This window comes from Netta rufina, assembly GCF_964035555.1.
Source record: "Netta rufina genome assembly, chromosome: 6".
In the NCBI taxonomy this organism is placed as follows: domain Eukaryota; kingdom Metazoa; phylum Chordata; class Aves; order Anseriformes; family Anatidae; genus Netta; species Netta rufina.
In genome coordinates, this window is record NC_140129.1 from 40,029,861 (window position 1) to 40,043,010 (window position 13,150).

Genomic DNA, 13,150 nt, shown 5'->3' on the forward strand with positions numbered 1-13,150 from the left:
AACAGTTTATTTAACATGATGGGAATGGAGAATAACAAATTGAAAAATAATATGGTTGCTCTGATAGAATACTTATCTCTCATTAACAAAACCTAACCGTGGAGTAAAACTTCACAAATATCCCCTGATGACAGTACGTGTTTCAAAGTATTATATTCATTAAAAAAAGGTATTTCTAGATTTTCATAATACACAAAGATTTTTTTGTAGCTCCATGTATTTCCCATGTCTTCCTGGGAGTATTATGTTCCAAAAGCTGTTCCAGATTTTATAAAGGCTGAGGTTTGATACTTGTGACTGCAAAATATAACAAAAGCTTAAATATGAAATGGTGAAATAACACATCTGTCTGCAGCCAGTTTCAAATAACAATTTCTGTGGTTTTGAATATAGAAGTCAGAACATAGTATAGCTTAGGATTTGAAGTTTTGCAATTGGAAAGGGTAGACCGCAATATTTTATAGTACACCTCTGTTATAAATGAAATTGAGGACCGACTTTGTAGGCACTAATTTTGTTAGATAGTGACAACATAAGAAGATACCAAAAATTTTAATTGTGGGAGGAATAAAATCCACAAATGCTTAAATACATTTTTCTTTTTGTAACAGGTGATTAAATTTGCGTGAACCACTGATTTAAAGAACCATTAAATTCCCCCTTTCATCTAATAATTTATTCCACTAAGGAGAAGTCAAAACAGGAAACGTGATTGTGATGAAACTGACTTTTTTCAGATTTAACCCACACCAATTTTTTAACATCAAGAATGCTTTTCTTTTTATTTTGAAATTTCAGGAGCTCCAATTTCAAAGACTTACCAGAGAACTGGAAGTGGAAAGGCAAATTGTGGCTAATCAGCTAGAAAGATGTAGGCTTGGAGCAGAATCACCAAGTATCGCCAGCACAAGGTACAAGTCCTGATGACTTTACTTTCATATGTCCCATGAGTTAAAGGGCTCCTTATGTCCTGTATACATATATTTCCACTGATAGTTGTTCACCTTCCATTAATATCCTAAGTACAAAAAAATGTAGATTTGCTATGAAGAGTTGTGAGACAGTTTTAAAAGACCTCTTTAATCATCGATTACATTCTCAGTCTAGGGTGTATAAAGCTTTAATTGTACTTTATGTTAAAGTTTGCTTTTAAGATTCAGCCAAAGAGAAATGCAGTAGACTTATAAATATTTGCATCAAACTAACAGTGCTAGTTAAATGCAGTAATCCTTACAATTTCATTTTTCCTGAATTAGCTGCCTAGTTTCATCCAGCTCTTCTAAATATACTTCCTCATTACATTTGTTTTCAGGGAATATCTTGCTGTAATTTTACTGTTAGCATATTTTAAGCAGTGTGAAACATGCCTGATATATTTAATGTATAATGATGATAACTGTAGCAAAGCATTTCATTAAAAGCATTTCATTAAAATTTCATTAATATTTTTATAGTAAGTATGATTTTTTTTTTCAATTCCTTAGCAAACTTTTAAACTCTTAAATGTATTTGGGTGTTTATTCATTTGAAATACGTTAAGTGATTGGTAGCTCTTGATTCTGAAAGCGCTGATAACAGTGCGTTCTCTTATGAAACACTTATACCTGCATCTCAGGTTACAGCACACTTCGTGTTGCCATGTATAGAGAGAATGTGCTCTGAGCATTATACATCTTTTTTCCTTGGTTACTGTTGTTGTTGTGATCTTTCAGCAGTAAATTTAGGTGTCATTTTGAAGTATTTCCTTCTGAGGTCATGATGCACATTTCTGCAAATTAAATAGAAAGTTGATCCCACAAAACCTTAAGAAATGGGACGTGATTATTTGCAATAAATAAATAATTTTTTAAAATCCTGTGTAGCAGCTAACACAGTTGTTTCAATACATCTTATTACTTGGCTTAAGATGTCATTTGACAATGTTGTTCCTAGCATGAGAACTTCTGTTTGAGAAACTTTGAAATATTCAGAAATATTCCTTGGACAAGATGACTGTTTTATACCCTTCCTGCTTGCCCATCCTTCCTCCAGATCCAAACATTTCTGCAGTTACAGTTCAGATTTCGGTTTTGAAAGCTTAAAAAGAAACCAATAAGTTCTTATGGAAGAATAAGTAGAAAGCCTCTATTATTATAATTTATGCCTACAGATACCTCTCATTCAGTCTTGAATCTCCTAATATCCGATTTCAGAGAATTTGCCTGAGCAGTATACAAGGAAAAATGTTTTCTGAATTTGCTGTATGGGGAAGTAGAGAACAAAGAGCACTAGAAATAAATAGCTTATCCCACAAATAAAATTGTGTAGTTTTTGAAGTAATGTACAATTACCAGCATCTACACAATGAGTTAGATACTATGCATTTATCATTTACCAAGATGAAAAACATAATTTATAGCTTCTCAGAGTCATTTGTTCTTTTATTTGCTCTTTATGGCTAAGCAATGTTTGTATGAAAAAGGTGGTGAAAGTGTAGGGGGAGAAAACATTAGCATCTAAATTGGTTTGTTATATATTTTGGTATGAGAACATCTGTGACTCTAGGTAAACTCTCAAAGCACTTGTTTTCAGGGCCATAAAAATTGTTTCATTTTTCTGTAGTTATTAATACACTTTCAAATAAAAATTAATTATAATCTTAATTTTTTACAGACACCCTTATCTTCTGACCACTGTTCTACTCTCTCTAATTTTTTCTTATCCCAGCTGAATCTAGTCTCATAAACATAAGAATGCTACACTTTTTTTTTAAACTGAGGGACACTGGATTACAACTTGACTTACTCAAAACTTTGAGATGTGTGTGTCTTTGGTTAATATTTTGGTTTATTCTTTAATGTGGCTGTGCTTTTTAAGAGACGTGTGAGAAGCTGAAAGAAAAATTCCGAATTGGAATCAGATGCTTCCATTTCTGCATAGCTTCCAGTGGAGTTAGGGTTGTTGAAAGAATCAAAGTAAAACAGTAGCTTAGAGGAGTGTCATGGCAGACACAAATGCAACTGCAACACTTACACCTGTATTAAATATATATACGTGTGTGTGTGTGTGTGTGTGTGTGTATATATATATACATGTGTATATATATATATATATATATACAGCACTTTATATATATATAAAACTGTTTTAAGAAACTGGGTGATGTAAATGTCTTGCTAAGGCTGACAAGGTATTAAAAAACATGAAGAGGGCGTCTGAGGCATAGAGAAGCTTGAAAACTGAACACTTTGGGGATGGTGAACAGCCTGCTCAAAGACACACAGGAAAGTTAAGCATCTTGGCGGCAAGATAATGTTTCTCCCAGACAGATACAAGAATTTTCTAATACAGCATTATTTGGGAGGGGGGCAGGGCAAAAGTGCAGTATAAGATGCATACCCTTCTTTATTTTTACCCTTTGTTCAGGCTTTCTGCCCCAAGCAAATCAACAATGCTTTGTTTCAAAGATAATGCTTTAATCTCCTTTAATGTGGTTAAAACGTTTGGGAGCATTTGATGTCGGAAGTCCAGCTGAAGGCTTTTTTGACTTCAGTGATGTGGCAATGCCTCTAACTTACCACTTCTAAACTGGTTTCTGGCAAAGCAGCACTGGCCTGGAGGTAGTGCTGCTTGCCAAACAGACGCTGACCCCAAGTCACAGGTACATCCGTGGCAGTACGTGTCCATCTGGGTTGTTGCAGCTTGGGCTTTTAGCTGTTCTGTGCTTCAGTCACATCATCCCTTGAGCCAGCTCATCACCCAGTTGCACAAGTGCCAGCTCAAGAGAAGTCTCCTAACAGCTGGTGAGAGAATGGAGAAATGCAACATCAGTGGCGTAAACCAAGTTAAATCTCTGCAGCTAGTACCTGTGGCCTCTCATGTGGTCTTTGTGGCTGTGAGCATAGATGCTCACACAAGATGGAGCACACTCCATGCAGATGTAGGCATGGTCTGCAACTGTGCACCTGGAGGAATCTGTCTGGAGGTAGGCACCGATGGTGAGACTGCAGCCTACTGAGCTCACCTGAGAAGGACTCGTGTTGCTGAGGAATCGTTCATTCTGTTACTGCTAGTCCATAAGAAATGTGTTTGTTGCTTTGTACACATGAACAAAGCAAAACAAACTGATGGTACTTGCAGTTTATATTTGTTAGGCTGTTGCAAGCCTGTGTTACAATTATATTCTAAATGCAAGCAACACATAGGGGTAGTAGTCGGCTGTTTTGCTCTCCAAAGGAGTATGAAAGTTGACAACAGCGGCAGATCCTCATGTACGAAGGATCTGTAATGTGGGTGGAGAAGGAAGCACTAGTTCAACTGCCCTGAATTCTAAAATGTTTTTATTTTTGTGTACGTGTAGGTTATTGCCTGTTAAAATGCTTTCTTCTCATAATTATATTTATAAATGGGTATTGTCCTCAAGCTTTTGTAAGATATTTCATGCCATCCCATTGCATGTGAGTATTAAATATTTTTCATGCGTTACACACTACAAGATTGGAGATGGCAGCCTGGGAAAAACAATGCAAGTTTCAGTTTTATCTTTTTACCTCTTGTGTTGTGTTTTAACATGCACAAGTTTCTATGAGGAAGCCACCAGGCTGTTCAGCCTCCCATACAAGCCCAGATACAGACAGCATTGCAGCTCCCTTTCCATCTGCAGTGTTACTCAGTCGGATTCAGTTCTGGGCTGCCAGGTGTGTTGGAGTGCATGCTGATGCAGGTAGATAACAGTACGTGTCAGGGGTCAGCAGTCAGACTTGCTTTATAAAAACGCATTGCTTAACCTCTCAGGTGGGAGTTGGCCAAATGACTCGCACACAGTCGATTCATCTTACTCTTTTCATGAGTTGCTGTGTGCAGCTCTTGAAAATTGAAGGTTTTGGGGAACCAAAAGGTTCATATTTATTAATTTAATTGTAAAATAGTACACTCGTAATAGCACAAAAAAAGTGACATTAGAGGCACACTAGACATGATCATTTAAAGAATACGGGTCCTTTTGGCAGTATGGTAAACAGTCAAAAATTAACATTTCAAGTACTGAATATACTGAATTGATCAAATTTGAGTTGTAATGTGCCTACCTGAAGTCTTTTGAGTTTTGTAAAACAAAATTTATGTTTTAGCTACTACGGTGGTTTATTTTCTTTGCTTTATGTACTGGAAAAAAGGGGTTAAAATACTATGTGCTCTTTCTGCAGTACTATAAAATATTCCAAAGTGATTCTGTAACATATTGCACTCTCTAATTGAGCACTGATTGTTTTCTTTGAGATGAACATGTATTGCATTTCATGTTCATGTTCTTTTTTTTTTCTACAAGTGGCAAAATGCTTGTAACAATTGTAAATAGGGCAAGTGGTTTTGCTTGAAAGTCAGTGCATCATCGTTTTGTGCTGGGTAACTTTTGTTCCACTGGAGGAGCAGTAATGGGCGAGACACTTCCAAACGGTGCACCGCCCCCGTGCTCCGGGCGTTCCAGGGCATGCAGCAGCAAGTTTGTCCCCACTGCGCTGACCTCTGCTCACTCATTATTCTTACAGAAACTACTTTGTTGATATTCATGTTCAGTTGTTCGTATGACACATCCTGTTTCAGACTTTCCAAAAGGTGTATTTGAAATTGCTTGCATACATGATGTCACCAAACTTTAATGGCACGTTTTAAGCACCATGAAGTTTACCTTTGTAATGAGTATGTTCTTTGAGGGGGCATGGGGACGGGGGTGTTAGATAGGAATTTTAGTTATTTGTTTATATACACTAATTTTACACTTACTGGAATTTGAAAATAAATCATTTGAAGACCTATATTTAATTTAAAAGAAAGAAAAGATATACTTTAATTTTCTTTGTTGCAGAGCTTCAGTGCAAAATAATCATAGAATCATAGGAATCACAGAATGGCTCGAGTTGGAAGGGACCTCATAGATCATCTGGTTCCAACCCCCTGCCATAGGTGGGACACCTCCCACTAGGTCAGGTTGCTCAGGGCCTCATCTGGTCTTGAACACCTCCAGGGATGGGGCATCCACAATCTGTGCCAGTGCCTCACCACCCTCCGAGTGAAGAATTTCCTCCTAACCTTTAATCTAAATCTCCCTTCTCTTAGTTTAATACCATTCCCCCCCATCCTGGCATTATCTGATTGAGCAGAGTCGCTTTCCATCTTTTATAAGTCCCCTTTAACCCTGAAAAGCTACAGTGGGGTCACCCCAGAGCCTTCTCTTCTCCAGGCTGAACAGCCCCAGCTCTCTCAACCTTTTTTCATAAGAGAGGTTGGTCCAGCGCCTTGGTCAGGATTACACATATTCAATACTATTTATCTGGGTAATGAATAATTTCAAATTATGATGTCCTAGTTGATCATTGTAAAGCTGTCGGAAGAAAAGTTGAGGCACATTGTAGTAATGTTGCATTTATGATAACACTTTAGAAAAAATGATGATTAATTACATCAGTAGTATTTAGCTAGGAACTACTTACGTTAGATAAAACAACCAGATATCAGATCCCTTCATGGTTGCTGATGTGAAACATTTTGGAGGGAGTAACTCTCTCTGTTGCAGAATGAAGGAATGTCCTTTTATCAGAAGTTGGTCCGTGTCATGATTGTTTTAGACCTCACATTCTTATTCAGTGTATTATAAATCCTCTTTTATCTACTTGTAAGGTTTCTATTCTCTTTATTACAAATAATTGCATATAAAGGTATGGTTTTTATTTTAATACTCTTCAGACTGTAACAATATTTTGTGATTCTGATTTCAGAATGTAAGAATGGATTGTGTTGGTCTTGTTTGTTCTCCTGTAGGTTTAAAAAAAAAAAAAAACAAAAATAATAATCTCATTGAATGTCTCTTCCTCTGTCAGTATCATTTGATTATACTCTGAAATGTCCTTACTTTAAAATTGTCTCAGGAAATGAACTCATTTTTCTTATCTTCCATTTCAGCTATTTCCCTTGTAGAAAGAATAACAAGACCAGAACCATTAGTTGGTGTAACAACATTAACAATTTTTTCTATATTTTTCATGTTTTCTTCAAAACCTACATTCTAGTTGCTTTTTTATTGTACCCACATCCACTGATGTCTCCTGCTTGTATGTTTTCTTACTTGCTACACAAGATTTTAGGTTTTCAGGTCTTATGGCTGTCCTGAGAATGTAAATATAACAAAAACCACGTTCATAGGCACTTTCATTAGTGGTTAAGTTGGACATAAAAACTCTGTCGTATATGAGCTGGTCCAAATATTCCCATCTTTGCCTGTATCCATTACATTTCTTGTCATAATGCTTCCCATTCAGTCATCCAGGTGTTTAATAAACTAATCTCATTTCCAGATTTCAGTAGTCTATGCAAAGGTTCTTAAACACTGCTGCTAGAAGTAGTCCCAGAATTTCTCTACAAATGTTTTTTGACATTAAAAATGTTTTTTTTTTTTTTAATTTTGTTTTGTTTGTTTTGGTATGAGCAATTTTCTAATCCTATAGGTGTGGGGGGTTTTTTGTAGTTGTTTTTTTGAGTTTATCATGGCTAGTCAGTTATCTTAAATGAGTTTGTCATAGGCTTTGCAAGAAATTTTTGAATATGTAAGTAAATAGATAGAAAAGAACGAAAAGCAGCAAGCCTGTTCTGTTTTTAGCCAAACAGCTGAAGTAGATTAAAGATGTAGGCTTGTCTTTTCCAAAAGTTGTCTTGGCTTGTGGCTGTCATGGAAGCTCGAGTGTTTTTAATCGATTTCAAGTAGCTAATTGAAAACTCAAATATTTAATATGTTCAATATTGCCTTCTGCACCTTCTAAAGGTAGCACTAGAAAAGTAATCGTTTACAATGAGGGACTGATGTGTTGTACTGGTAACAACTGAAACACCTCTTTAAGTTCCTTGAGAATCCTTTCCTCTAGGAGTCTATATTTAGTTTTAGCACTACATTTTTAATAGTTTGTCCCTAGTGAGGAACCACTTGGAGTGGTTTGGAGATTTTTCCATCAACCTCTGAGGATGATTGTTTTTAAGTATTCACTTGGATCTTCTGTGGTGTTCTCTATTTCCTTTATATGTATGCTTTTAGCTCATTGTGAATGAATATGATTCTCTATGGTTTTTTATCTTATAACCAAAGCAAATAAGGAACTCGTTCTCTTTTTTCTCATGGTGCTTTGCATAGATACTCTGTTTACCCAAGCAAACAACAAAAAAGTAGAAAGAGATAACGGAGATTTATGTATTGAAAGTTTTTAAAATTTATTTTACATTCTTTTGCTTTTTACTCAACTCGTAAATAATGTTGCATTATACTTAGGAGCAGAGGTAACAGCAGCCTACATCTTCTTACTTTCACTCTTGTGCAAATTCTTCTGTGCCAAGTATCAGCACGCAATATCCAAGTATTCCATGCCCAGGACTTTTGTAAGTCTTCGCATTCTCTAGCTATTTTTTCTGAAGTGTAAAGTCTTCCGCAGCATTTCTAGGTCATCAAAAGCTATTAAAATTTTAGACAATGCAATATATTAGGTATTTTATGAGTTGTAGTTTACCAAATGTCTTCAGGAAGCATTATAGAGTTCCCTACTCTAACATCTAGGACCTGAAGAGTCACTATATGACCAATCAACCCATCATTTAGTAAGTCTTTTTAAGATGCTTAGCTTAGTGAGTGGGAGAGCTCAAAGCAAGTAACGAGATACAGAAGGCATCACTTCAGGCCTGTAATGCTGAATACCATGTCTTTCCTTTGGCACTTCAGCAGTGACACTCAGGCAGCATCAGCTGCTTGTTTAAAAGTGCAGAGTATGCTATCACTTGTCTTGAATCCACAGAAATTTAAGAAGGCTGATTTTTGCATTTCTACACTGAAAATAAACGAAAATTGTGAACTTTCTTGTTACGCCTCTGGTGTTCGTATTTTGGTTTGTTTTCTGTGTATGCAGACTGTAAGCATTTCTGAAGATCTGTCAAAGCTTTTGAATGCCAGTAGAACTGGGGAATTTTGCTTTTTATGCATTTTGATTGCTGGTTTTCAAATATTAAAAAAGAAATGCAGTTTATTGGTGAGGTGCTCTGCTGATAAATTGAAGAGCGAGCTACATATGTGAATGTTTACATTTTTATCCAGTAATTGACTGAGCTTTGAATTAGGATTGTTAGTTTTCCTGTGAGCAGTCAGCTACCACAGACCGAGACACAGTAAGTGACCTTCTGCCAGCTGAGTCGAGCAGCTTGCGCACACTGCCCCGAGCTCTGCTGGGCAGTGGTGATGAGCCAGGAGGACGTGTTATCCACTCAGCCGCTGAAAACTTCTTACAGCTGAAGCTCTGGAAGGGCGGTGCGTGTCGTAGTAGTTACTGCGGTGTGTTGTTCACCTAAAGCAGTACCTGAAGGACGGTCAAACGTGTGAGACCTCTGCGTTTTGAATGAGTGGTGCCCAGCGCAGGCAGTGCCCTGCTGCAGGGTGGCTGTGCCCCGCCGTTCCCCTGCAGGGCCGGCCGGTCTGTGTCGCTCCTCTGCATCAGGATTCAGCCTGCAACAGCGTCCTGTGATAGGTGGCCAAATTTGGGTGTAGCCCCCAAGGGGCAGCTTCCCAAATCCTACCCAGAGCTGTAGTGCTCGCCTTTATCAGCGGAAGACCTGTCCCGGCAAGTCACAGGACCGCTTGCTCCTCTTGCACTTTGGTAGGTGCCTATAGTACTCTGAGTGGTGACTGCAGAGTGGGTGCAGGAGTTCAGCTGAAAAGCTGAGGACTGGAAATTAGCTTGAAAATTTATCTTTAGTTATAATATTTGTGAAAACTTATGCTAACCTGTGTCATCAAAAATATGGAATCACATTGTACTGATTTTGGTGGTTGCTAGTTACTAGTAATGTGTGTTACAGCCTATGGATTTTAATATATGCCCCTCTTTTTATTTTTCAAATCTGCCTCTGCCAAGAATTTCCAGTTATCTACATCTTTAAGCCTTCATACTGCTTATAACTGTGAATGAATTCTTGATGTAGATACTTAAAATTGAAGATAAAAAATAGGTAAAACAAAACATTCTGTCTTAACAGATGCTTAAATTTGGACTGGTATCTCTGGCTAAGCAACAAACACACAACCCTGTGAATAAACCATTCCCTCCCCTCCCCCTTTAATAGTATAATACTTAACAAAAATTAGAAATCTACAACTTTCTTAAATTTTTGTGTTTAAATTAAAATTAAATTAAAAAAAATAAATAAAAAATTAAATTCGTACCGTTTTCATCCCAGGGATGGGTACTGTAAGAGATTTGGCTGAACCAGCCAGTTCTGCCTTTGAAGTGTGGCCAGGTTGTTAAACTGCCATAGCTGTTTGAGATGAATGTTCATCACCTTTTCTAACTTTGAAATCCAAAGCTGAAAAGTGTTTATCTGACAGCTATTGCTTGAAGAATGTAAAATGGAGCTAGTGATACTTTGTATGTTTTGTCTCACAATGACTTCGTATGAAACCTTTTCCCTTTATGGATTTTTTTTTCCAGACTAGCAGCTAGTTCAATTTTGTGTCTACAACAGAATAAGCTTTGAAATAAAACTGTAAGGTGTCAAAGAAATGATCTGAAATTAAGAAAGGGGTTTAAAAGAAATGCACATACTTAGGAAATAGCAGTAAGAACAACACCAAGAAAGCAAAGGATCCTCAAAATGAATCATGGAATCACAGACTGGTTTGGGTTGGAAGGAATCATCTTAACTATTGTGTGGGGACATCTTCCACTAGACCAGGTTGCCCAAGGCTGCATCCTACGGGGATTGGGCATCCATAATTCTCTGAATTTACTCTTACGCTCAGAGTAAAGCATTTCTTCCTAATGTCTAACCTAAATCTACCCTCTTCTAGTTTAAAACCATCATCTCTTGTCCTATTGCTACATGCCTTGATAGAGGGTTTCTCCCCAGCTTTCCTCTAGGCCCCATTTAGGTACTGGAAGGTCTATAAGGCTGGCTGCTATAAGGTTTCCCTGGAACCCTTTCTTCTCCAGGCTGAACAACCCAAGCTCTCTCTGCCTCTCCTCTCAGGAGAGGTGCTCCACCCCACTTAGCTTTGTGGCCCTCCCCTGGACCCGCTCTAACATGTCCTTCTTGTGCTGGGGGCTCCAGAGCTGAATGCAGCACTGAAAGTGGGGTCACACGAGGGTGGAGCAGAGGGTGACAATCACCTCCCTTGCCTGCCACGCTCCTTTTGATGCAGCCCAGGATATGGTTGGCTTTCTGGGCTGCAAGCACACATTGCTGCCTTGTGTAGAGCTTCTCATCACCAACACCCCCAAGTCCTTCTGAGTGTTGCTCTCAATCCATTCTCTGCCCAGCCTGGATTTGTGCTTGGGACTGCACCAGCCCAGTGCAGGACCTTGCCCTTGGCCTTGTTGAACCTCATGACGTTTGCACAGGCCCATCTCTCAAGCCTGTCCAGGTCCCTGTGGATGGCATCCCTTCCCTGCACTCAATCTCTCTGTCTCTGTCACCAATAAAGATGCTAAGTAATCCTGGCATCAGTGCTGACCCCTAAGGAACACCAGGGGTTGGAATATATTGATTTCAGGAAAATCTGTACGCCTCTTCTGTCTTCAGTAATATATGTCACTGTTATCTGAACTTAAGATATCCATACCTCTCTACTCTTCCTTGAAGGTAGAGAAGCCTTGCAGAGAGGTCCTGACTCTATGGTGGATGCTCTTTAAGTCTTTCTAGGTCTCTCTTGTACTGGGGTCCCAGAACTGGCCACAGTACTCCAGGTGCAGCCTCAGCACTGCTGAGCAGAGTAAAGAGATGCTGTGAGATGAGCCAGGAGAACCTCCATGTGGAGTTCTTCACCTGTAACTTTACACACCAAGTTTCAGCCTAGTAAACTATCCTGCTTTATGTGTTTTGTAAAGAGAGAACAAGCGTAGCATCCCAAAACACTCTAAAATTGGCCATTCGCTCTCACGGTCTATGATGTATAGTAAAAATTTTGATACTGCCTAGCTGGCTATCAGATGCTTGAAGCTTGAATTTGAATTCTTAATTTCTTTGGATTTTAGTTTAGTTTGTGCTAGTATGCATGTTTAATGCTCCTATACGCAACTCTATTGTCTCTCAAAAAAGTTCCTTGATGATTATTTCATGTTTACTATTTTACAAAATATCTAGTAGCGGTGATTTTGCTGTGCTAAAATATTTTTTATAATTGGTAGCTGTGGTAGAAAGATAAAATAAATAATACTAATTCAGTAATATATGCATCTTATCCAACATCACAGTTGCATGCTGATACATAGACAAAATCTGATGGAGTTGCCCGTATTTTCTTCTGAATAGATTTTTGTTTGGAAAATACTAGCTTATAATCATTGCAAAATGATTTAATACTCCGAGTTTGATAATTGATATATAGAGCAAGGAGATAGTGGAAAAATGTAATAATATATGGATGAATTTTCTATCTGCAGAGTAGTGCATTAGTACTGTATCAACATGTGAAAGAATGTCTTGTAGCAGAAACAAAATATTTAAGATAGTTTTGTGTAAAATAACAATTTGAAAAAGACAATCTTGTAAAATAGTTGTTTCTTAAGGCATCTGTTTAACCTTGATAATGGAAATACCTGTTTGTGCTTAGCGGTCGACACATTTTGATATGTCAGATGTCTTCACTTCTTACCATATACAAGGGATCAAAATTCCCTCTGGAAAACTGGGAAGTGACACAGTAGTAATATCTGCAGGTTCCATTTCTGTTCATTTATTCAAATTGCATTTTTGGAGATTCAAAATGCTCTAGAATTGTAATTCCCAAACTTTTTTGCTAGACCCTACCATGAGCCGTGAATGCTCCTGTTTTTGAAGTTGTTTGCTTACTGCTAATCATATGCACATGACTGTGAAATTCTACTTTATGCTATCTTATTTATATCATCACACCTTAAATAAGAAGTGCATATCATAAGACATGCTCTTACCTGTCCTGTTGCAGAGAGGTCACGCTCATTGATAATTTACAATACAGTGAGTTAGAGGGAATTTCCCATGATAAATAGAAAATAAAAATCAATAGCCAAAGGTTGAATTGTCAGGTATAAAGAGCTACAGAGTATTATTTACAGGGGCTATTGAAACTTTGCTGGTTTTTGTACAATTTTATATGTTTTGGTTTTAAAAA

General features: G+C 37.7%; 1 protein-coding gene across 3 annotated transcripts in view; it reads left to right on the top strand.

The window, feature by feature from the left end:
• Window positions 1-13,150, top strand: part of PKP4 (plakophilin 4) — an 88,951-nt gene that overhangs the window by 33,443 nt on the left and 42,358 nt on the right. For 2 of the 3 annotated variants that reach the window (XM_084289664.1, XM_084289665.1), the window contains exon 3: window positions 799-911. The exons of the other annotated variant lie outside the window; for it this stretch is intronic. In XM_084289664.1, coding sequence (XP_084145790.1) covers window positions 799-911 — 113 coding nt within the window. The remainder of the gene's footprint in view (window positions 1-798; window positions 912-13,150) is intronic. 3 annotated transcript variants of the gene reach the window in all.